A 24,108-nucleotide genomic window follows, 5' to 3' on the forward strand; every position below is an offset into this window, starting at 1 on the left:
CCAACCTAGCTGAGAAACTTTCTGTGGTTACATTTAGCACATGGATTGAGTGAGAGTTACTGTCAGAGGTTCCTCCTTTTGTTGTCCAAACAAAATCAAAAAAAAAGGTAAGAATGGGCATTCTAGGAGGCAGACGTAGAAATAAAACCACAGTGAGACATAAAGAACACACAGAAGGCTGGAAGAACTGCACAGCACTGGAAGTCTGGAGAGCACCATGATGCAAGGCAGCATCACACCTGGAACAGCTGGCAAGGAAAATAAGCAGGACCTATTCTTGGAAACAAGTGTGTTATGTGCCCTACAAACCATACAGGATAAATTATTCTTCATACCCATTTTGAAAGAACTACCTGAAGCCTACCAGATCAGTGTATGTACTGTAAGTACACAAGCATCACAGCACAGCCAAAGCTGTGGGTTTTTTTTAAATAAATCAGAAATTAACAGTGCAGCAATGCAGAGAACTAGACTTCAATGTATCTTCTTCAGACTTAAAACACCCTGACAACTTACTAATTCACAGCAACCTTGGGTGTTTGCTTTTATCATAACCTATAACAAAGTTAATCAGTCACCTCCAGCCAGAAAAAGAATTCGCAAGGCTGTTAAATGTTTACTGCTGATCAGCGAAACTAATTCTGATCTATATGGCCTTATCATAGCAAAGTATCTTCACACTTCTACCCACAACATTTTAGAGATTTTTCTTCCCTTAAAAGGACTTCCAAAACGTTACATCAAATACACATTGACCCTTTACAGGTCTCAGAACACCATCACAAACATTTAAGAATTAGGAGGTAACTGCATGCATTTACCAAGAATGAATCGAAGTCACAGAAGCGATGTATTCCCAAAGTTTTTCATTTCTCTAAGAATGTCACTGTGTAGCTTCTTGCAGCAACTGCCTGAACAAGAGATTTTGCGCTACTGTTGTCTCCAGATGGGAAGGCACATCGTTCTCAGCAATGCAGCAAGACATTGTTTCAGGCAGGATAGCTGTGCAATACTGTTCATATACTGACACAACCACTGAAACCCTAAAGCTGAAAGGCTCTACAGCAACTAAGTTTCTTGGAGGATCAAAATTTTCACTTAGTTTATTTGCAGTGCTAATCCAGCCTGCCAACTTCTGGTTACATACTCTAGGAACTGAAGTTTCATAAAATTTGCATTTATACATTCCACGAGATACTAAGTAATGCTCACAAGTGGCACAATGGTTTGCAGAACAGAAAACAAGTTTAAAACCACATATAGTTCTCCCTCCAATTTTTTCCTTTGGAAATCCAGCTCTTTTTCTTAGCCAAAACCCACAAAGACAGTCAGCATACGATTACTATTTTTGTTCACTAGCTTTCAAAAAACAAGCCACCCCATATGTTTCTCTCTATTTATCTAGATTTCTTTGATTTTAAAGGCAAGGATGCCCTATGGGGCAAACCAGACCAAGAAAACAGAGGATCTGTCTAAAGCAATGTTTCCCAAAGTACAGGCTACAATTCCAAACAGTATTACAGGACTCAGAAGCAGCATTTGCAAGCCAAATGGAAATTGAGCTGTAGAAATAAAGCTCACAAGCCCAAGACTGAAATTAGAAGTGGATTCCCCAGCAAAATATGTCTGAAAAGAACCAGAGACACAGAAATGAAGTAACTGATTACAGCTGGCTGGCTCAAGAGATTCCCAATTACCCTCAGGTTTTTATAAAGGCTCCATAAGGGCACCTTGGCCACGATAACACTGTTTTCAACAGAAAAGGGGAGCAGTATGATGCTAAGAAATTTTGCATCCCACTTCCCTGCCAGCGCATGAGGATGCACAAGTACACACATAATGTCTCCTTTTCATGTGGGTTCTGCAGATACCCAAATTCTTACCTCTTCTCCCTCACCCAGCTAAAGATACTGCATATGCATTTTAGAAAACAGAGAGGACATTCCCTTGCTACTCTGTCAATACTTTGGCATTATACCCACAAGAATATCCGTAAGGATGTCTCACAACTGTTCTTCTTTCCTCCTACAACCCTACCAAAAGCAGAGAAGAGAGCTACAGCATTTGCTTCTGTCAAGTAGAAATCTCTCAGGCGAGAGATGCCATCACTCTACCACCTTGTGGGGTGGCAGAAGGCAAGAATGACATACAGAAACACACCCCATCAGCCTGTTCCAATATCTTCGTCTGTGAAACTTCACAGTACATCTCCTGGAACTGCCCATTATAACGGAACAAGTATTAGAGAGGCATCGAAGGCTGGACAAATCCCACACAAACTTCTCCTTTCAGATTTTTGGCCAAGGACAAAAAAATTCTTGACTAGGTTATTTTACAACCACTTGCAGAATGAGACTTTTCACCTCCTGAAAATTTAGCATTTATGTTCAATATAACACAGAGTATTAGTCTTAGTTCTGAACTGAGCTCATACATGAGAGGCAAAAGTACAAGGCTGCTGAACTACATGGGACATGATTTGCAATTCCCAAAACAAGTTTCAGGTTGTGTTCAAAATGCCTCCAAAAAGCTGGTTTTCTGAGAAACACAGACATTCAGAGTTAGTCTTCAGGGACATTTTCTTCCACTGAAAAAACAGAGATGAACTGATCCAAAGCAAAAGTGCGTATCACCACAAGACCCATGTTCTATACTGAGTGCTTCATGAAGCACAATTACTGAAGGTTTTTCTAGTACCCCAACAACAACCAGAAGATTTTTCACCCAAAGACACTGTGCTGACTTGTACATACAACACAATGAACATTTACAACACTGAACTTTTCTTCACAAACACCTGTGACAGACCTTACGGCATGGCCCAGGCTGCCACTCTTCTACATCCAAACCGTAGTAGTTGCAGTGCCAGAACATTTGTGTGACAAAGAGACAAAGTGACAAAGAGAACAATCGAAAAACAAGGAGTTTCAGATGCCAAAGAACCAGCAAAGCATGATTTCCTCTGGGTACATGTCTTGCAGTTGGATTCCTTCTTTGTCTACTAAGGTGACAGCTCCAATCAAAGCTTTCCCTCAGTGGTGAGTATCAGACACATGGATTCCCTGATGTCTAACAAGGCGAGGGTGTAGGGGGCTCATTCATCTTACAGACTCTCCTCAACAGAGCTCAAACAGCACTGGGAGGCTTTGGATTAAAATCAGCTCAATGACATACTTCATTTCCAGTTACAGACTACAACCTCACCTGTCACTACATCTTTCCGAAAATCACAGTGTATTCATCAGAGGCAGAAGGAAAATGACTGGAATAGGGAGATAATGGTGGCGGCAGAGTTGAGGATGTGGTGTCCTTCCGCACAGACAGCTGGGAGCAGTAACTACCTCAGACATCTGACTTCACACCATCCGTATGGGTCATCACCCCAAATCCAGCTACCTCGTTCTGCCTCTACCCAATGCCTGCACTGTCTCAAAGAGGCATCGGACCCTTAAACCAGTTTATCCCGCATCACTTAAATACAACCAGTTCTAGACACTATGAGTAGTTACCATGAGCAGTTTGAAACAGGCATCTGTTAGGAACTTCCCTAGATTTCAACAAGGCTTCAGTTATGCCAAGACAAACTGCACATCTGAACAGTCATTATCTGGACTTTTGTTCTCCCAGAGTAAAAACAGATAAAAAAAATAAACAACAAATAATAGGAAGCTAAAAGGCCCTGTCAAATACTGCCTGCTATACCATTTATTTTATTTTGGTTTTTAATTTTGACAACATCTGTCACACTCTGCATAGGTCTACACATCAAATAAAACTCCTTTCTCCAAAAACGAGCAACAGCACGTAAAAATCTAGGAGTGGAAGAAGGAAGAAAATGAAGAGTTTAAGTTATCCCTAACTAGGACGCTCTTCAGACTTAGTAATGAATATAGGTGGGAAGGAAGTCGCCTTCACTTAAGTAAACAGAAGACTGCTTGCAGCCACTCACACAGACTTCACTTAGCTCCTGCACAAGGAAGAACGGTGGCAGGGGCAGCGGGAGGAAGGTCACTTTGCACATCTGGTCTTAACGAACGAGTTGTTTTTACAAATGAATACACTTATTTTCTGGATATTAAAGAGCATCATGCGTATTTATCTACCAATATTTATTTTCATTTAACTCAACTGTTTTGCTCTCTTGACTTATGCATGACAAACTGATCTTTAATGCATTTCTCTAACTCTATATAGCACAAAGCATCACAGTTTTACCACCTGACATATTCATAACAAATTTCATCAGTTCACAAAACTGAGACAGCTGGTTTTTCTCAACTGCCATCTCTGCTCAAAACTCACAAATCAGCCCATACTCTTTCTGGCTTGGGTCTGAATAGCCTGCAACTGGAATCCAGCCAACCTCAAATCCAGCTCCTTCTTTCCTGCACTGGACAAAATGCCCAGAGGAGAAAGAGCGAATCACTTTTGCCACAAGGATCTGCTTACTCTTTAACAAAGCATTATTTTACAATTGTTCTCTCTATGCTGAGAGATTTCTACTAGGTAAAGCCTTAATATAAACCAGTGTCCTCCAAGGAGTTTGAGGTGCGAACTAGCAATATATGATCAGAGGCTAATTCCTCTAAATTCAACAATTCCTTGAATTCAATTCAATTGAATTTAGAGTCACATTGCACATAATAAACTAGGAGGGTACACTGAGCTTGACTTAGACCCTGCTAATCACTTAAGCCCTAGCTTTGCTTACAGAGGGAACTCTGTATTTTGTAGTCTTCCTGCATCCTTACATGGAAAGGTATTTGCTATATTACACCAGCTTCTTTGTGCTGGAAACTCAAAACTTGCAATAAAACTAGATATACAGCACTCAAGTATTGCAGCTGGAAGTGTGATTGTGCAACCAAAGAGATAAGGCAGGGCTGAGCCAGCAACATAACAGCAGTATTTTGTGCTCAAACATTGAAAGCAAGGCACAAAACAAAAGTTAAGGCTCTTCTGCTCTGACAACAAGCAGACTGTGAAAATACTGTAAAAAATGGCTTATTTATCTCTCAAAGGCAAAAGGAGAAACATATTTAGGGCTTTTGGGAAAGCTCTGGCAAAGTCTTTAAATGGGTGCAGGGGCTCACTACCAAAAAGGGTTATTTAAGAAATGCTTTTGTAATTGAGGAAAAAAAGTATTGCAGTACACATCCCTAAAAACAATTGAGTGGCTTGCAGTCTCTACCCCGGCACGTTCAGCCAGACATCTTACCTAAGGAAAAAAACATCCCCACAGCCAGTAAGACTGAAGCACTGCAGCTTCCACAGACACCAGCCCATGAAGGCACGTTCCTGCAGCCTCTAGGAACGCCGGTATGGTGCCAAGGGCAGCTGGCTTGCCAGTGGTGTTTGAAGGCATCTCCAGTGTTTCAGGCTTTTCATTAGGCTGGTGAAGACCAGCTAAGAGCTCACACACTAAGCTCCTGAATTCAAAACTCCCTCCCTGATGCACTGGGAAACTATTCCAGCAACTTTTAAGATTCAGAAAGTAACTCAAAGTAGGTCTTACATGACTGTTAGCAGAAAGGTTAGGACAACTACAAGGCAATGAATCCTATCTAGTCTCAAAGATTCCTCTCCAATGCCAAAATGATTTTTGAATCCAAGTATTGAGTTTCACAGCTGTTTGCTCTCAGAGGTCAAGCACTGACTGGGAGGAAGACACGTTGGAAGTACAGTAACATTTTGGTTTATCAGTCAATGTTTCACCAAAATCAAGGTCATCTGTGAGCTACAGAATCCCGTCACAGGATGTGCAGGGAAGCAGGAACCATACAGCTCAGCTTCTTTCAACAGCTCTGTCTTTTCTATGAAACAAGGATATGTGCACACTACTCCTGTTTCAAAGGCTGTGGCTCCACCATTACTAAATCAGACATCAACAATCCAAATAAAGCCATGCTGTTGCACATGACGAAATACAGCTGTGCTTGTATCAAAGTTTCAGCCCATTAACTTCTGTGTCTAGACTAAACAGTTCTTTCACTCTTCCTAAAGGCACGTGCTAGGGAGTTTGCACATTTGGTCTCCAGTTTATTTGTAAAACACAAGAGGAGATTTAAGCTTTTACATGACTCAATTTGTTTAGTTTACTTCCATACAGTGACTAACTGTCTTCACAGTCAGAACCACTTTGTCTTCATCCATGACATTCACATGCCCTAAGAGGATACACCTCGTAAGTCTGAAGCCTACCCGTTTGTTTAGGCATTACTACAGCCATCCAGTTTGAAGAATAAAATTATTTCATGACAGTTAAAGAACTTTCTGGATTCTAAAATAAAGACAGCATACATATTTGAGGGTGAAGAGTAACATGAAAACCTACTAAACGCATCTCTACAGTTGAATATGAAGACTGCCTTCCAAAACTGTTTATCAGAGAGAAAGACTATGCCAACTTCTCCTTTGTCCTCAATTCTTTGAGCATAAAGAGGAAAAATGAGAATTTTTCAACAACAGGGATCAGTTAACATTACCATACTCAAGGAGAGGACCATAATGTTTCTTGGCCTTCTCCTTTTTAACATACTCTGTACCAGCTACCTCCGACTTTTCTTCCCTGTCCCCATTCCTTTGGGGAGGCAGTGCAGTAAGCGGACATTTTAAGTTCGTATTTGTCTCGCTGTGCGACTGGTTGCTTTTGTCTGTTTAATACAATTAGCTGCTACACAGTAATATAACTATATCATAGTTAATATCAGCAATAAATATGACAAGCGAACATTTGGTCTTTATTGCCAAATACTTCATAAAGGTCTAGCACAAGAGTCTTCTGCTGCATTAGATTAGGAGCAGTCCCATATCTCGTTAACCCTCCTGGAAGCATGCTAGTTTTATCTACAGTGAGGGCAGGATACGCAGTGTGCTTAAGTCCAATATTAAAGATGATATTGTTCAATGAGGAAAAGAACATGTGAAGTAAATCACTAGCAGAAGCGCAAAACAGGGCTTGCTCACTTTCCCTCCCTACAGAAGAAACAAATTGCTATTGATAGAAGCATGCCTAATAGGTCCTTCAGCACTTGGCACCTCATATCATGCCTAATCAAATTCAGTTCATCTCAAAACCACTTTGCTTTTAATAAAACAAACTCTTCACACTGTAGATGTTGTCTGCATCCATTTTCACCACTGTTTATAATATCTTTTATCTATATGACACTTCTGTTGTGAAGCAGAGGAAAGCCTTTAGCTGAATTATTCTTTCTTCACCATGAGCTAATAACCACCTCTACTATGAAGCTGCACACACATTTTTGACTCATCTCACAGGATTTCATATTCTAGCCTTGGAAGAATGAAACAAAACTTCAGTGCAGAACAGCTGATACTTGCACATGCTGCTCAGAAGCTCCCTGTATTTAGGAACAGAAGTTACAGTACTCAGAACAAGTAAAAGCTACATCTAGACAATGCAAGTCCAGCGTCACCTTGTAAATGCATCACTGATAACCCGATCTTATTAAAACATCCTGTCCTCCTACCATACAGTCCCTCAAGTTTTCAGTAACAAGTAACAGTAACAAGTTTTCAAAGACTCTGAACAATTGTAATAAAACTGTTGAAGCTTTGCTGTCCAAAGATTTCCAGCAAGGACTGCATTCTTGTATCTTAAGCTCTATTAACTCTAGCCAGAAAGCACTGTTTGTGGGAAGGGCAGTAGAAGATTTTTTATTTTGAAGAGTCAGTCAAACCCAGAGACAGGTTACTCCTACTGCTCAACTCCCAGCACCACAATACCTACTCGGACGTGAAGAAAACCCCACAAGCAGCTTACTACCTGCCACACCTCCCCTCTCCAATCTTTGGGTTTAACTCACATAGCTATAAGTGCACTCATCATACCATCATCAACAGCACCCAGAGAGGGCACTTGCACAGGAGGTCACATTACAAGGTTAAATGTACCAGTCATCACAGAAAGGGCACATCTGGTCATCCAGAGAGGATGTACCATGGGGTACCACAGCTCAAGAGCTGGGACAGCACCGCTCCACCTACTCCCTTCACCCCCAGCACACTGATCTGCTGCTTTGGAACCCAAGGTACTGCTCACGGCTGTACTATTCGCTTAATATGAGGACGAAGATTTATTCTAGCCAACCAAGTAACAGTTGGTTGTTAAAACAGTTTAAACCTAGACATCACATACAATTTGCCAGAGAAGTTTCAAATAGGTCCTCCACATTAAGTCAACAACTCTACGATCTCAAGACTCAGTACTAACCTGCATAAACCTACGCCAGTAGACACCCAAAACATGACACAAAGGTAAGGCAGGTACAAAATTCTGAACTGCATCTTGTCAAGAGGGAAACAAGTCACCTAAAAGAAAAGCAGGACTCTTTCAACACAAGATTAGCATATCCAGGTGATAAAAGTGAAAAATGCCAAGAAACCATTTAGTTATGTATTTATAATACAAACAAAGCTTCTCCTTATAAGTCTCTGAAGAGGGCATGCTCTCTATGCCAGCATCCCCATTCCTGTCCCTCAAGGTTTAAGCTCGTGACAAGTCACAAGCAAGCTTTTCAGTGCTGACCTTGGGAGAGAGTGAGAATAAACATAAGTATATTTGATGATAAAACGAAAGCATCCTCAACACAAATGAGATTTAGGCATCAAACAGTACAAGCAGAACAGGATTTGATAGCACAAAGTGCACCTGGAAACAAGCTAGAGTTCTTGCTTCAAGCTGGGAGCTCAGACTGAATCCTCCTCTCTTTCACTTGTCTTGCTGACCGCAGGACAAATAAGCCACGAGTATGACAGTGCAGAATAAACAAACACAACTCTAGATGATACCATAAGAAGCACTTTTACTAAACATGAAGTTTAGGTGGTGAGGCACTGGAACAGGTTGCCCAGAGAAGTTGTAGATAACCCATCCCTGGAAGTGTTCAAGGCCAGGCTGGATGAGGCTTTGAGCAACCTGGTGTAGTGGAAGGTGTCCCTGCCCATGGCAGGGGGGTTGGAACTAAATGATCTTGGAGGTCCCTTCCAACCCTAACCATTCTATGAATCTATGAAGTAAGACTGCAACTGTACAACATGCTAGAGGCATTGTCTTTGGAAGGTTTCATACCCATAGCAGTCAGATACGACAAATTCAGAACCAAAACACGTGCAGGCAATACCAAGAAGAAAAATGACACAAGACAACGGCTGGTTCAGCCTACCTAAACACCTGTTGCCTACAGGTATGTCTATAGCATTTTGCAAACAGTTGTAAAACTTCTCTGCTAGTACTCTGAACTACTAAGCCCCACCTTCAGCAAGGCATGTTGGCTCAGGCTCAGAGCCATACTACACTCACACAGCTTCTCATTAGCTTAAGAGTACAGGAAAAGAAAGTTGCATCTTCTCAAAGCATCAAGTTGATATCTGCTACCACTACTGAGGAAATAAGGACTAAGCCAGTTAGAGAGCAGCATTAACTCCATAATAAATTCATATAAAACAGCCATAATTTAGTTTGAACTCGATAATAAAAAGTTCCTAACTTCTTAGGAAAAATCTGTTCTCAAGCAACCTTGTAATCACAGTCAAAAAACAGCCTGCTGTTAAGATGGAGCATGAAATAGCTTAAGCAAGATGCTGCTCTCAGCAACAAAAAACAAATCTTAATAGCCTAGAAAGTAATTTCTAGGTTTATATGTATATTTTAAAGTAGAACCAAGTGGACTTTCACAGTATCTACTCATTTATAAATTTCAGCGGAAAGTGGAAAACTATGCATCTCTGATTCTGTCAAGATGGAAAAGGAGCAGTTATTTGGTTCTACATGAGAAGTGCATCAATCAAAGGCAACAAAGTCTTACATTTCTCAGACTTGTTTACTCAGTCTGTTTTCTATATTTTAAGAAAAAAAAAGTCTTCTACATGTGTGACTTACTGCCTTTAAATGCCAAGGGGATTACAGTTTAACTTCCACAATGCACTCAGTTTCCTTTTTATAACAAGCATTAAAAATGAAGATGTTTGATGCGCTGATTTGCTTCAACAAATATAGATTTTAGCTTCTAGAGTTTGAAGTTTCTGCTCTCTGATTTCACATTGGTATTGAGATGCTGCGAATAAAGCCTACAGCTGGATACAAATCTGCACTGTGAAAGTCAAAAGTACTCCAAGGAATAGGATAGTCGCAGAGAACCAACTCGGGTACATTTTCTTTCTTAGCTTAAATGAAGCAAAACCTTTGCTCTATCCAGCCACATGCAAGCTTTCACTGAAAAAAAATCCATGAATCTTTCCTCAAATATAACCCTCTCTACTCTTTTTCTCTATACTGCAGTTAATGTTCTATTCAGACACAATACTTCTGGTGTTTGATTAATCTACTCGCAAGCTCTGAACTGGCACTGATCACATATTCTCAATATGCAGCATATAAGATCTATTATAAACTAAGCACAAGACAAAGGTCTCCAAGAAGCCACTGTCAATATCAAATAAAATAATAAATCAGTTTCTGCAGAACAGCAGCCTTCCAGCTATGACTGTTGAAGCAAATGATTCTCAGAGAGAATCATGACCTTGAACATACTTAACGCTTGGCTACCATTATTTGCTACAGAAGTTCCTTTAAATGAGGCCTAAAGTACATTTTTAAATAACGCTCAAAAGCAGAACCTGAGCCAACTAAGCAGTTTCACCAATATATCTACATCATATAGTGCAGAAAATTACAGAATCATTAAAACAAAGCTTCAGCTTGATATCAAACAGCAAACCCATGTGAGTAAAACTAAGTCCCCAGCTTAATACCACAGCCAGGATGACCCTGCCTCTGCCTTCGGTCCATAAACAGAAGCAAACAGACATTAAGGACAAGCAGAAAAACTAGATTGCATCTGCATTTGTCAACACTATTGGAAAACTGCATCAGCTTCTTCCTGAACTGCACAGTAAGAGATTAAGAAAAGAGTTCTGTGAACAGCCAGACAGATAAGTTAAAAAACTGATGATGCACTTAAAAGTAGGAAACACTTGAGGAACTTTACTTAGCTCATCAAGGAGGTAGTAGTTAAGGGGCAACTTCGTTCCATCAGAGAATACCTGTACGAGAAACAGGAGTCTAAAAATGAAGGTCCCTTCAGACAAACACAAGATGACATGTTTCAAATCTAAATTTGCTTCAACTATAAAGTGGTCCCTCAATCAGAACAACTTCCCAAAAGTTACTGTAGAATTTATCACTCTAAACACAGATGAGAGTTTTATTCTGTTTTTTTTTTCAAAAGGTTAAATTTCAGCAGAATTACAGCCTGTTTGTTCGAGGATGTCCACCAATCCACGTTAAACAAAGCTCACCTAATTCACAGTGGCTCCTGCAGGCACTGCAGCCTGTAAGTTAACAGATTCATTCATTTTAACGGTTGACTCTGGAAAATCTATACATGAAATGCTGACAAGTGATTTCAAAGTGACCACTGTAACAACACTGAGCGACACCCCTTAGGAGTTTTGTCTAGATAGATACAAAAATTAATGGATTTGGCAAATCGAGTCAAGTCTATAAGCCAAAGCCTCCCTCAGCTAACATCTCCTTGCTAACTTAGAGTAGCTAAGGGAAGTCTTTAGTTAGTAAGAAATATTACACTTATATGCACACACCTATCGGAAACCCCACCCAGAACTCCTCAGAACTGGTTGCAGTACACCACATCGAAAGTATCTAATGTCAGGCACAAAACCCTTTCATCGCTGGAGAACTCGGCCACGGACTAGGACTTAGCGCTTCTCTGGTATTCCTCCTTCAGCTTACACCATTCTACTCCAGTGACTTTTCTGAGAAGTTAAAGCTGCCCATCAACACCACGCAGCCCCAAAGGAAGGAAGAGAGATTTAATGGCACCAGGCTGTCCAGTGAAGGCCACTCCACGCAGCCAGGGACCAGCACCCACACCCAAAACAAAGCCACGCTGGCCTGAATGCCGTTATGTCAGAATAAATTCTCCAGAGCGCAATTCAAAGTTGGGGGCGGGGGGGGGGGGGTGGGAAACGGGCACTGGGAAGAAGGGGACAGGACATGCACCACAAGCACCTAATAACCAGATACCAGACAAGTCAAGTGAATGCTACTGTCAAACAATGTACTAGTACTGACACTCCATCCAGGGACTTGTTATTATATTCAGGATCATCTTCAAAACTCCCTACAGCTCCACATTCCAGGAAACACACAACGGGCCATTACTTTGACGGGACTTCAAATAAAACAACTCTGTTTTTTTTTCCCCGAAAAATTAGAATATGAATGTTTCTATTTCACCAAGAAACCCACAGGCTTTTGTGAGCAGATGACGCTACGAGCAGATGTACACCAGCAGATTCACAATCAAGCAGATGATCTCTTCTTTACCAGCCATCTTGACCCGTCTGGCTCGATTTACATAAACCGTTTTTACTCACTACAACATCGATTATGTAAAGCTCGACAAAATCTTAACCAAACACGCGCTGCCACATCACTGACAGAAAACACGTAACGGAGTACTGGGAGGAGGTTACTAGACATGTGTTTGCTGCAGTGACTGACCTGAGCTGCCTCAGGCTTTTTACCCTCTGACGGCACGAACGCACAGACAAGCAATCACAACTATTGCGAGCCAACACAGGAATGGGTTCTGGTGGGAGAGCTACCTACCGCCAAAAGAACTCGTTCCCCTTGATTTAAAGGTCAAGTACACAACCCTACTTTAATACTGATAAGAGAGAGTAAGAGCAAAACATAAAGGCAAAGTTTTTTCATCTTAAAAACAGGACTCTCAGCAGTTTGCCAGGTATGTCAATTCCTTTGTTCATCATCCTTTTCACCACCCAATTCAATAGTCTCACAGCTCAAGACAGAAATTATTCACCAACATTACAATCAGTGCTTTTTTTTAAAAAAAAAACACACTGTGCCTCAAAACAATTTTATTTTTTTTTTTAAATCTAGCTGTGAGGTCACTGTCAATTTTAATCAAGCAGTTGGAACAAGAGCTGCGATGCTACACTTCTGGCCGTTCACAGGTCTCAGTTTCACTACGGGGAAGCGAGCAGATTTACATTGTCTTATTTAAATGGAACTCCAGATTACAAGATTTTAATACAAAACAGGTATTAAGAAATGATATTTTTTTTAGAATACTGAACAGATGCTTAAGCTGTTTCAAGAGTTCCTAGTCACAAATGTTGAGTCACCAGAGAAAGAGATATGTTTGTATTATTTATGGCACTACATAAAACATTTAAGACATCTCTGATAGGAAATGCAGTGATCAGCTCTTAAAGTGTCAAACGGATCTTCAAACCCCCCATCTTCAGTCCAAAAAAAGGGGGAAATGTAGTTACCGAAGTCATGGCATTTCCTGGAGCGCTTCCATCTCGTCTACCTATTCCTACATCACATCCACCAGGCACATTGTGTCAGTAGGCTGAGACGGCCAACATTCTACTGTTTCAGCGTAGCCTACAGACACACACTGACCCGAGAGGTTCAGCTGCCAGTTTGCAGACTTCTCGTTCACAATTGCACTACAAGGACAAGAGGATTTGGTTTGCTTTTAGCACATGTAACACTCAAAAGATAGAACCTCAATGGTTTTAGGAGAACAGCTGATACTCAAATAAGAACTAAACTCGGTCATACAAAGTTTATTTAAATTTTATTGGCATGTTTCAACACACAGCAGTGAAGATCAAGACCTCTGGCAGAACCGATAAGCTGAGATCAATGCATTTCCATATTAAAGGAAAAGCACACCAGCCTCTGCTAGGCTAAGATCAGAGCCAAAACATTTCATACTTCTGAACTTTGTTGCTTTACTATTTTTAGCAGCAGTTGAGAAAGGAAAATGCTTCCAGCTGTGCACAAGAAAAGCCTCTGCAGCACAACATCAATTTATGCACTCTAATTTAATTAAAGATTCAACACTATACTAGGACTTTATTGTTAGAGACAGTGTTGCACAGCTGAGGTTACCCTCCATTTCCACAACTGAAACAGTAAGAACATTTCTTTATTAAATTGAGTTTGATATGGTTATTTCTCCCGAATCGAGTTACTCGACTTAAATTCAAGACTCTCAAGAGCCAGCTACACCACGTTCGTGGTAACAGCTTTATTTTATTCCACGGTAACGTTATCTTGACCTAGTCTCGTGATAAGAAACACATAGCACCCCTTAAGGAAAAAAAAAAGGTACAACATTGGACACAGGAGTACCCAGTCTTGACTGCTCTTTTTATCTGCTCCCAGAGATTCAAACAGCTATTCTGCAGAGGTGAAGACGGTTCTTTATCAAACGACTTGACCAAAACAAAACAAAAATCCCTAAGGAACCAGAACCAGGTTTTCTACGACCTTGCAGCAAACATGTAACAGATTCTGGGGGAGGCTGCGTTTTTGCAGGAAGGCTGCAACTGTTCTGCTTCACGGCTGGCTTGAAACCTTTCTATTGTATTTATTACTAAAAATTATTCCATTAACCATGTGTTCCTACGTATTAAACTACCAAAATTAAGCATCTCTTATAAGGTTCACAAGGGCTCCCAGCAAGCACGGCTTAGACGCTTCTCCCTCATCTGCTTCTACGGTGTTCAGCAGAAAGGCTTCAAGCTTTAACAGCAGGGCAAGCGCATAATACCAAGCGGATTACTTTAAGATCCGTATCAAGCTGAGAAAATAAACATTTCCACTACGGATCTGAATAGGAGCGCTCCATTCCTCCTCCTCCCCCCGCCTCTCCTCCTAATTCCAAAGTCATCTCCCCTGCAATCCGCACGGAGGACGCCGCCGTCTCTCGGAGCGAGGGGAGAAACCGCTCAGCGAGCGGCTGCGGCGAAGGAGCGCGCCTCGGTAGCACCTGCGAGCGGCACCGGCGGAACGACGAGGCCGGGGGTCGCCCGGTAACTCCGTACCCGCAACCCCCCCCCCCCCCCCCCCCTCACCGCACAAAGTTTCTCTCCATCCCGCCGCGCCGTCTCCGCAGGCCCCGCGGTCACGGTGCCCGACAGCCCGCCGCCGGCCCTCCCTCCCTCCGTGCCGAGGCAGCCGGAGCCGCGGCGGGCGGAGGGCCGAGCCCCGCTCTCCCCCGCGGGGAAAGCCGCCGGCGGCGGCGACGGGCGGCCGCTCCCTCACGGCGGGGCGAGGCGCGAGCGGGACCCCAACGGCCGCCCCGCGCGCTGGGGCGCGGGAAAGGCGGGAAGCGGTGGGCGCCCCCCCCCCCCCTTGGTCTCCGCCGGGGGTCTCGCGCCTCCGCGCGTTACCTCAGCGGCGAGACGCGGCCGGCGCTGAGGGGAAGGGGCGCCGCCTCCGCCGCTCCCCCCGCCCCGGGACAGGCCCCCCCGCCGCCGCGCTCCCCTCCACAGCGCTCACCCCAGCACCACCAGCTCCCCGTACTTGACGGGCTCCTTGTTAGGCGCGCAGTGCTCCTCCTGGCTGGGGGAAAACATGGGGCCGCCGCAAAGTCGCCCGCCGCTACAGTCCCATCCGCCGCCAGCACCCGTCCCGAGCGGGCTCCGCGCTGCGCCCCGCACTGAGCCAGCGGCCGCCCGACAACGGCCACTACACCGCGGCGGGGGGAGGAGCGCCGGGAGGGACGTACCAACTCGCCGCGGCAGGGGGCGGGAGGAGCCAAGCGGCGCCCTCCCCCCCGCCCGGCCCCGCGTGGCCCCGCCCCCTTGCTCCCGTTCACCGCCCGCGGAGGGGGCGCGCCCGCGGGCCGCGGGGCTCCGCCCCCTCTCTCGCGCGCTCGCCCCCCCCCTCCGCTGCTCACGAGTGGTACGGCCCGGCTGTGTTATGTAAACATAGAGTAAAGGGGACGGGGCCGCTCTTAAAGGGGCCGCTCGCGCCGGCGGGCGCAAGCGGGGTGGGGGGAGCAGGGAGCGGGGCCGGACGGCACGCGGCCAGGGGGTGGGGCTCTGGATCACCGAGGGGTCCACATCGCTGCCTGGGTTCCAGATCACCTGGGGGACTGGATCACCGTGCAGGGTTCTAGATCACCTCCTGCCCCCGGGGGGTGTCTAGACCCTGGGGGGGGGTGTTAGACCTGCACTTGCCTGGAGGTCTGGTTCTAGATCACCTGGGGGTCTGGGTCACCTCCTGTCTGGGCTGGGGGTTCTAGATCACCTCAGGGTTCTAGAACATCTCGGGATTCTGGATCATCTCCAGGGGCTGCAGGCCACCTCTTGCCCAGGAGGATGATTCTGGGCTGCCTGCGGCTGGATGGAGAGGCTCTAGATCCTGTCCCTGTTGCTCTAGATCACTGGGGTGCTCCGGAGTCCCCCCAGGGATCTCCTAGGTCACCTCCTGCCTCAGAGGAAGGGAGGTCTCCAGACCACCACCCACCTTCTACACCTTCCCTGAGGTCTCCAGCACGGCAGTCTCCAGTGACGGGGCCACCATCAGCTTCTGTGCTTGTGGCTGAGGAACGACTGCTCTCCCGCCCCTCATCCCTAGATGAGGAAGGAGCTGTAGCACCCACCTTCCAGCCTCTTCTGTCCGGTGTCTTCTTCTGAGGCTGCAAAAACACCCCCCGGCCTTTGTTCTTCAGGAGAAGCTTCACAAAGTCGCTGCAAAAGGCATCGGGGTGCAAAAAAACCCACCCTGAATCCCAAACTTTCTACAGCGACTTCCAAGGACTTGCCCCCCCCAAGCCTGCTGCTGCCTCCGGGGGTTCCTACTGCCCCCTTCGCTCGGAGCTTCATTTCCTTTTTCCTCGGTCCCCGACGCCAGAGCAAAACCAACAAAGATTAACTCGGCATCGATCCATGTTGAGGACAGAAATTCTCATTAGCCGCTATTTCAGGTCTCCAACCCGGGAGCCCGTTAACGAAGACAAAAGTAATCACGGCGGCCGCCACGCTGCTCCCGGCCTTCACCAAAAAACATCCCCTGGGCCGGCGCGGGCAGACTCGGGATCGAGTCCTGCTCCTCCTGCCGAAAGCTTTCCCTCCACCTGAAACTGTATTTAGCTATTAATTTTTCCCGGTGATGTTATTTTTCTGTCGTTTCTGGTGAAGAGGTGAAATGGAAAAAAACAGCCAATCTGGCTGGGCTGCGAGATGGAGATTTTCCCAGGGGCTGCGTGAAGAAGACAAGATTTTATTAAAGACAGAGAGCAGAATTAGTACGAATTTATCTTCTTTATTGCCCTAACAAAATAGAAAAGAAAGCCGGGCTGTAAGTCACTGTCAAAGAAAACAAATACAGTTTCAAAAATGGTGTGAAAAACAAATCTCCTGGCTTCGTCCTCTTCAACTTCTCCTATTTTCCCCCCCGAAAGCGAGACCTTCGTGACAGTTTGGCTTTCGCACGGCATAAACAAACTTCAATACTCTCCCAAAAAATGCTCCCAAACATCTCAGCTCAGCTGGACTCTCCATAAATCAAGCTTCCCGTTAACGTCCCTGGATTTACAGCATCTTCTGCTGCTCCCCCAGCCCCACACAGGGATGGAGGGAGAAGGAAGGACCTTCAAGATCTGATTTTGCTCCTTTTTTTCCCACTTTCTCGTTTTCTAACACTACACTTTTCGGAGAACGGGCAAAAATCGCGCAGAGCCTTGCGCAGCTCTGCATCCTTTTGCCAAGCCCACATGGGATTTTTTAGCAATACAAACCAGCGCATTCGCTGTATTTGAATACAGAAATGCAGAAATTATTAAGTCCAGAAAATGTGCTGGTTTGCATTGCTGAAAACAATTATTACATGCAGGAAATGTGCTCGTTTGCATTGCTGAAAAATAAATGCACAGGCTTGGAAAAAAAAGAGCCCAGCGGGATTTCTGGGGGGGTATTTGCACCTGATGCATTTGTAGTAGACAGATGAGCTGCACCGGGTTGAGGAGGCACCCCCCAGCTGTGTACCTTTGGTGGGGGACGGCGAGATCACCCCTGCCACTTGGGTTCATGCTTTATTTTTTTTCCTTGGAGATGTGCTTCGTCTGTCCATGTGTGGTCTCTTCATTCTGTGTCTCCCTACAGGGTGTTGTAGGTTGGCGAGGGAAAGGGAGGCCCAGCCCCACAAACTGTGTTTTAAGGCTCACTGGGGCTTTTTTCCCAAAGCGTGGGGTTTCTCCTTGAAATTTCCAAGGACCTACTGCTCTCAGCACTGGAAAGCTGCTTATAATTTTTTAATTTTTAATATTTTTTTAAAATTTTATTTTAGAATTTTTTTGTTTTGACTACTGAAGCAGACCTAGGAGCTGGGAGCAGCTTTACTGTACATTACACAGCTCCCTGTCCCGCACACATTACAGTCCCAAATCCCAACACCTCTATTTCCTCCAGCTCCAAAAATTCCTTCTACAACTGGTGCAAGCAACACTTGGCTGGCGTTTTTCCCCAAATCCACTGAAATAATTGAAAAATATTATTTTTTTTTCAATTCACAGCTTCATTTTTCAATTTCAATTTTCACAGCTTCATTTTTCAACTAAAAATGCCTTGCGGTCTCAGCTTTGGGATGGCTCAGCGTGCTTTTCGGGGTGACAAAGGGAAGTTTGGTTATTTTCCCCTTGTAAGTGGGAATCACAGATAACTTGCTGGAGCTCCTTCCTGGCAGCATCGGTGCTGGGAGAGGGAGTTTGGTCCCAGGTTTAGTGTGAGGATCTGCTGGGCTGGAAGGAGGGATATCCAGCCAAGCCAGAAGTGCCTTAAAATCAATGTTTGGAAAAAAAACCCAAACATGAAGAAATAGTACCTGCCCATTTATTTTTAAAACGTAATAAAAAGTTATTTTAAATGGGGGAAGATTAATAAGGCTCTAATTCAGCAAAGTACTTACAGATGTGCTGGACTCTGAGCAAAGTACTTCAGCGCTTTTATGAATCGGGACTTAGGGACGGGGCTTAAAATATGGAGAAAGTATTGAAAGATGTAAATAGCTCTCGCATCGTACCTGCGGCTTACGCACCACGTGAAACTCATAGTACATGGGATCGGGGCACAAATAGGGATAAAGGTTTCCATTCCCAGCCCTATATTATTGCCATTAATAAAAAGGTTTCCAGGAGTGGGATCAGGTTTATGTTCAGCTGTTGGTGGGGATGGTTGGGGCTGGGAAACTTGATCTCTAGGGTGGCAGCAGCCTGGCTTTGATCCTCCAGGGTGGGGAATAAACCTCAGGAAAGGAGAAAAAGTGTCTCAGCTCCAAGGTTAGGATCAACCAGGTATGGCCTGGGTGGGTGCGGATGTCTCAGGCTGGAAAGTCCCCAGCTCACTGGTAACTGAGGGTCTCGAGCAGCCACCAGGTGCAAGCAGCAGAAGAAGGAGCTGTAGATGTTTTAAAATCAGGTGTGATAAATGTATCCTAAAGGAAAAATATGATGCGATTGCTCATAGTGATGCAGTACTGAGCTTAGCGTGTCTTGGGGACCCTCTCAGTCCTGTGTTTCAGGGGTCCAGTGCCTGACATAAATTGGGCTAAAATAAACTTGCTTTTCTTCACAGCATTCAGGAGGCTGTCTATGTGCTTTGGACCTGCTGTTGTCTTAATTTTCCACCATGCCATGGAATGGCCTTGATTCATGGAAATATCTAGAATTCAGAAAGGGGAATTACATTAAAAAAATAAATGGAAGGAGGATAAAATACTTTCAAGTATCATGGCAGCAGCTTAAAGCTATGTTATAGGCTCCAGCTTAACATGTAACGCTCCTTAATAAAGACCCTAAAGGATTTTTTAAAAGCCGAGAAGTTAAGCAGCAGAGTGAAGGCAGCTATTAGCAGCAAAAAAGATAGCCATGAAAGAGCTACATCTACATGAGGAAAATAGAATACAGCGTAAACACTGGCAAATATAAAATTGCTGTAAGGCAAGTGAAAAAGATATTGCAGAACAGTTTGCCAGAGGCATAAAAACTCACGTAAAATCACAGCAGAGACAGAAAGTCTACCAGGGACTCACTGGGGCTGGTGAGCGGTGGAAGCGTGAAAGAAGTTTGGGGTGAAATAAAACCGTGGGGAGTTGGGTGAATGAGCCCTCCATGTGTCAGCACCATAGTGGGGGGAGCTGGAGACTCCCCCAGCAAAACCTTCTTTAGCAGGAACGAGTCTGATGAGCTTCTTAAATACAAGTGTCACCAACACAGATTTAGGAATAAACAGGTAAATTGAGAGAGGAGCAAATCGCCAGGGTGAGATGTCACTGGCACAGAAGCTGTAAAGAGATTCATATATAATTATATGAATAATTAACAGTGTTTCTCCATAGCAGATGAGAATCATAGAATCATAGAATCATAGAATCACAGAATGGTTTGGGTTGGAAGGGACCTCAAAGATCATCTAGTTCCAACTCCCCTGCCATGGGCAGGGACACCCTCCACTACACCAGGTTGCTCAAAGCCTCATCCAGCCTGGCCTTGAACACTTCCAGGGATGGGGCAGCCACAACTTCTCTGGGCAACCAGCGAAGTAGCAAACTTGACACGGGTTTCTGAGGAGGCAAGCTTAAGAGCTGTGGCCTAATGGGTCTGACCCACGCTAGGCAAATGAGCAGAAAATACAATCAAGTGTAGGTAAATATGGATACACAGGGATGCATTTGGCAGATCTGATACACTGGGGAAAGCGCAAGAGGGGGCTTTTGCAGAAGGAAGTCTGTAATGCTTTCACGTCCCTTGACATGCTCCATGAATACGATGATGGTGATTGAACGTGCATCACCTACCTGGGTTTCATGAAAGCTTTGCTGCTGTAAGAGCTGTCAAAGAAACAAAAGTAGCATGAGATAAAAGAAAAAAAAAAAAAAAAAAAAAAGAGCATCATGGATTAGCAGCTGACTGCGAGAGAGACCAAAGCCAGAACTAGGTTCTCGTTTTCACAGTGGGGAGAGGCTGTCGCTGAGGTTTAGAGGTGGTGGTGTGGGGTCTTGGCCAAGCAGCCAGCTTCTGATGGGGAAGTTTGCTGAGAAGCCAAAAATTTTAAGCTGACTGCAAAGAGTTATAGAAGGACCCAGCAAGAAAATGTCCGAGTAAAGTACATAAGAGAAGATGACCTTCGCCATATCTGTCTAATGACTGGCTCTAATCGAGCTATTATCATTCAAGAAGGACAGCCTGAGGTTTTACAGTCGCCATAGGTCCTTCTCCTGACAGATCAGCTCCGAGATCAACGTAAGTATAAAAGACACATAAAATGTGTCAAGAAGCTTCTGTGTGTCTTCTCCAATGACATGAGTTTTTCTGGGTGGATGGTCCGTATCCCTTTTCCTATGGGGCAAAGCCAGTGCCCCATAGCTCACTGATCCTCCCTGGATGGATGGCACTGTGCCGTCCCTTCACACCTTCTTTCCGAAAGGACTTCTGACAGCTAAGGGGGAATAAACACCTTTGGTATGTGTCTGCCAAAATCGGGGACAGTGGCAACCCAAATCTCAGCATTGCCTTTCCTGCCCTCTCTCTGGAAGGATTCCAGGTCCATCTGCAGCTCCAACCTCTGCCAAGGACCTGCAGCCCAGAGCTGAGTCCCCTCCCAAATCAGCGTGTCTCTCTTCACAGGATGCTCTCCCCTACCCTAGTTGCTTACCTGGGAATGGACTTTCTCCAAGATGTTGCTCCTTTTTGCTTATAAATTTCATCTCCATTCAAATGTTAACACCAACACAGTGGTGCGAGGTGGAGGATGGAGAGAGTTTCCCTATAATTTACTTATACCTAATTTAGCGGAAATTCTGCTGCTCTGACCTTCATCCTAGCAGATGAAGCTGGTGTGACCGGTTTCCTGGGTTTGGACCACATTGTCCTACTACGGGAACCATCCCTGGCAATTATGCTCCCCATCCCCCAGGAGACCAGCTTTGAGAGCAGATGGCTGGGTCCACATCCACAAAGAGATACTCAGCCATCCAATAAATCAGCCGGACTTCCTCCATCCAACATCGTGAGAACACCCAAACCATTGCAAGATAAAAGGTGGCAGAGGAGCTCGGATTTTCCAGTGCTGAAGCTCTGGCAAAGCTCGAGCGCGTGGTCTCAGCCTGGCTCTGGTTCGTGCTGCACCAGCCCGTGTATAAAAGGCTCCTGCTGCGAGGGCTCGTCAGCTAATTGCACTGATCCCTGCGTGCACCGAAAGCCTCATCCAGCTGCTGGTATCACACAACTGGTTTTTACTAACCAAGGAATCTGCTTTTTGGGGGATGCTCGAGGAGCACCGGGACACCAGGAACTCTGCTGTGTCAGCACTGTGAACCTCAGACCCAAAACTTTCCCGATTTGCAGGCGCCAAAGTACTTCACCCACCAGCAAAGTGTGAGCACCCACAAAGCCACCTAAAATTAAACACCATTTTCACGTATTTCCGCTACAGAGAACGAAATGCATTTTAGAAATTTTTGTGTATTAGAAATGAGAGACAGTCCTTCAGCTCCTGTTCAGCCAGCAGATAATCAGCGGGTTACAGAAGCATCCTCCACATCTCCAGCACCATCCAGCCCGTGCTGTTCCCAAGCCAGATTCGGCTCCATGGCCAAATGCACGGAGCCGGCAGGGACCTCTCACCTCATCTCCCCAGACTCCTCAGCGCTGCCTTTTGCAAGTTTTGCAGCCCTGCTACGTGCACATGAGTTTAGAAGAGAAGAAAAACACTGTTTTGCTAAGGGCTATAGGATCTAGGGTTAATAACTACTTGGGAGTTCAGACTTCCCTGGCTTCAAGACCTAACAATTAATCGGTTTGCACCTCTGTATCTTGTTAGAGCAAAAGAGGGCTGGGTCATATCTGAATATGTTAAAAGCTGCATTTGGCCTTCAAAGTATATACATCAGTAAAGCCTTATAACTACCTCCTAGCATTTGACGTTCTTTTCATTACTATAATTTACTAAGTGCATTGCCAGGTGCTCCTGGCAGGCTTCCAGGCTGCCTTCAGCAGATGGATAAACTCAGAAAAAGAGTCTGTCGCTGCCCCTGAAACCTGAAAGTCTAAGCACGAGAGGGAAAAAAGGAAAAAAAAAAAAAACCAAAACAACCAAACAGCAAACATCCCACCAAAAAACCTGACCGTTGGCCGGGTGCAGATGTCAGGAAGATTCTATGATTCTAAGATGCATCCTGTGACGTCGTGTTACATCAATGTGCGAGTGCCGTTCCCAAAACTCCGAGCACTGTCTTCCTCCAGTTGTGGGAGCTTTCCCAGGTATAGATGGTTATAGATGGTCGCTTCTCCTATGCCTGCTCCGTATGGGTAATTAGTAAGTCGTTATCTGTGTAAGCTGAAAGCCTCGTTATTGTCAGGATCAGCCGAGACGCCGGTCGAGCCGTCATTATCCTGGGCTCTTTAGCAGATGGATGGCCAAAACTGTATTTCACAGCAATAAGGTAATGGCTGAGAAATGCAATTCTGGTAGCCCCCTGATTGCTACGGGAATTGTTAGGAGCTGAAGATGCCTCATACCTCATCAGATAATGCGCCTCTTTAACAAAGGAGCCAAGTTATCTTGGAAGATATTGAGAGCTCCTTGCCTTTCGGACGGGGAAAGGCACTGCTATGTGTTGCTGAGATTTACTAGTTATGTTAAATTAGGGGAGGTTTTGTATGGAAACACTGGAAGAAGCTATGAAAAGATCGCAAGACAATTTTTTTTTTTTTTTACAAAAAGAGCCCACATATACCTGCTGTTGCCATTAAGAGACAAAAGATGAATGAGAAAAGCCTTTGAGCTGAAAGAAAATCAACATGAATTCATTGCTAAGTGCTAGCAGTCATATATATAGAGTGTACGTCCAACTGCAGCAACAGAAAATACATTATTGAGGGAATAGAAAGAACAGGAAACCACTTGCTAATAAAAATCACCATCTGCCTTCTAGAATGAGGGCCTCTCCGTTTCAGAAGTTTTAGTCAAATCAAAGCATCCAGGAAAGCAAAAGCAACCTTGTAAATCCACATCTGGTTAGTAAGGAACTGTAGGGCTGGTGACAAAATCTCGTTGACTTAATAGGTGAAGGCTAGGTCCTCTGGTTCTCCAAAGGATGGAAGCAAGGTGAGGTGGCCCTGGGGCCACGTTTAAAGCCCCCTGCCAAGCTGATTATATGATGAACATCCCAAGCCTGCTCTGAGAAAGAGAGACACCTACCATTTTCTTCTCTGCGGGCTGTTAAACCCACTG

General features: G+C 44.8%; 1 protein-coding gene across 2 annotated transcripts in view; it reads right to left on the bottom strand.

Moving 5' to 3' along the window:
- PELI2 (pellino E3 ubiquitin protein ligase family member 2) overlaps window positions 1–15,504 on the bottom strand; it is a 75,627-nt gene extending 60,123 nt beyond the window's left edge. The window contains exon 1 of one of the 2 annotated variants that reach the window (XM_086613040.1): window positions 15,398–15,504. In XM_086613040.1, the coding sequence (XP_086469166.1) occupies window positions 15,398–15,450 (53 nt within the window). In that variant the 5' untranslated portion in view covers window positions 15,451–15,504. Of the gene's footprint in view, window positions 1–15,373 lie in introns of both variants that reach the window. The other variant, XM_086613039.1, reaches the window with a different exon arrangement.
- Window positions 15,505–24,108: the final 8,604 nt, after the last annotated feature.

This window comes from Tauraco erythrolophus, chromosome 6 (assembly GCF_009769465.1).
Source record: "Tauraco erythrolophus isolate bTauEry1 chromosome 6, bTauEry1.pri, whole genome shotgun sequence".
NCBI lineage: Eukaryota > Metazoa > Chordata > Aves > Musophagiformes > Musophagidae > Tauraco > Tauraco erythrolophus.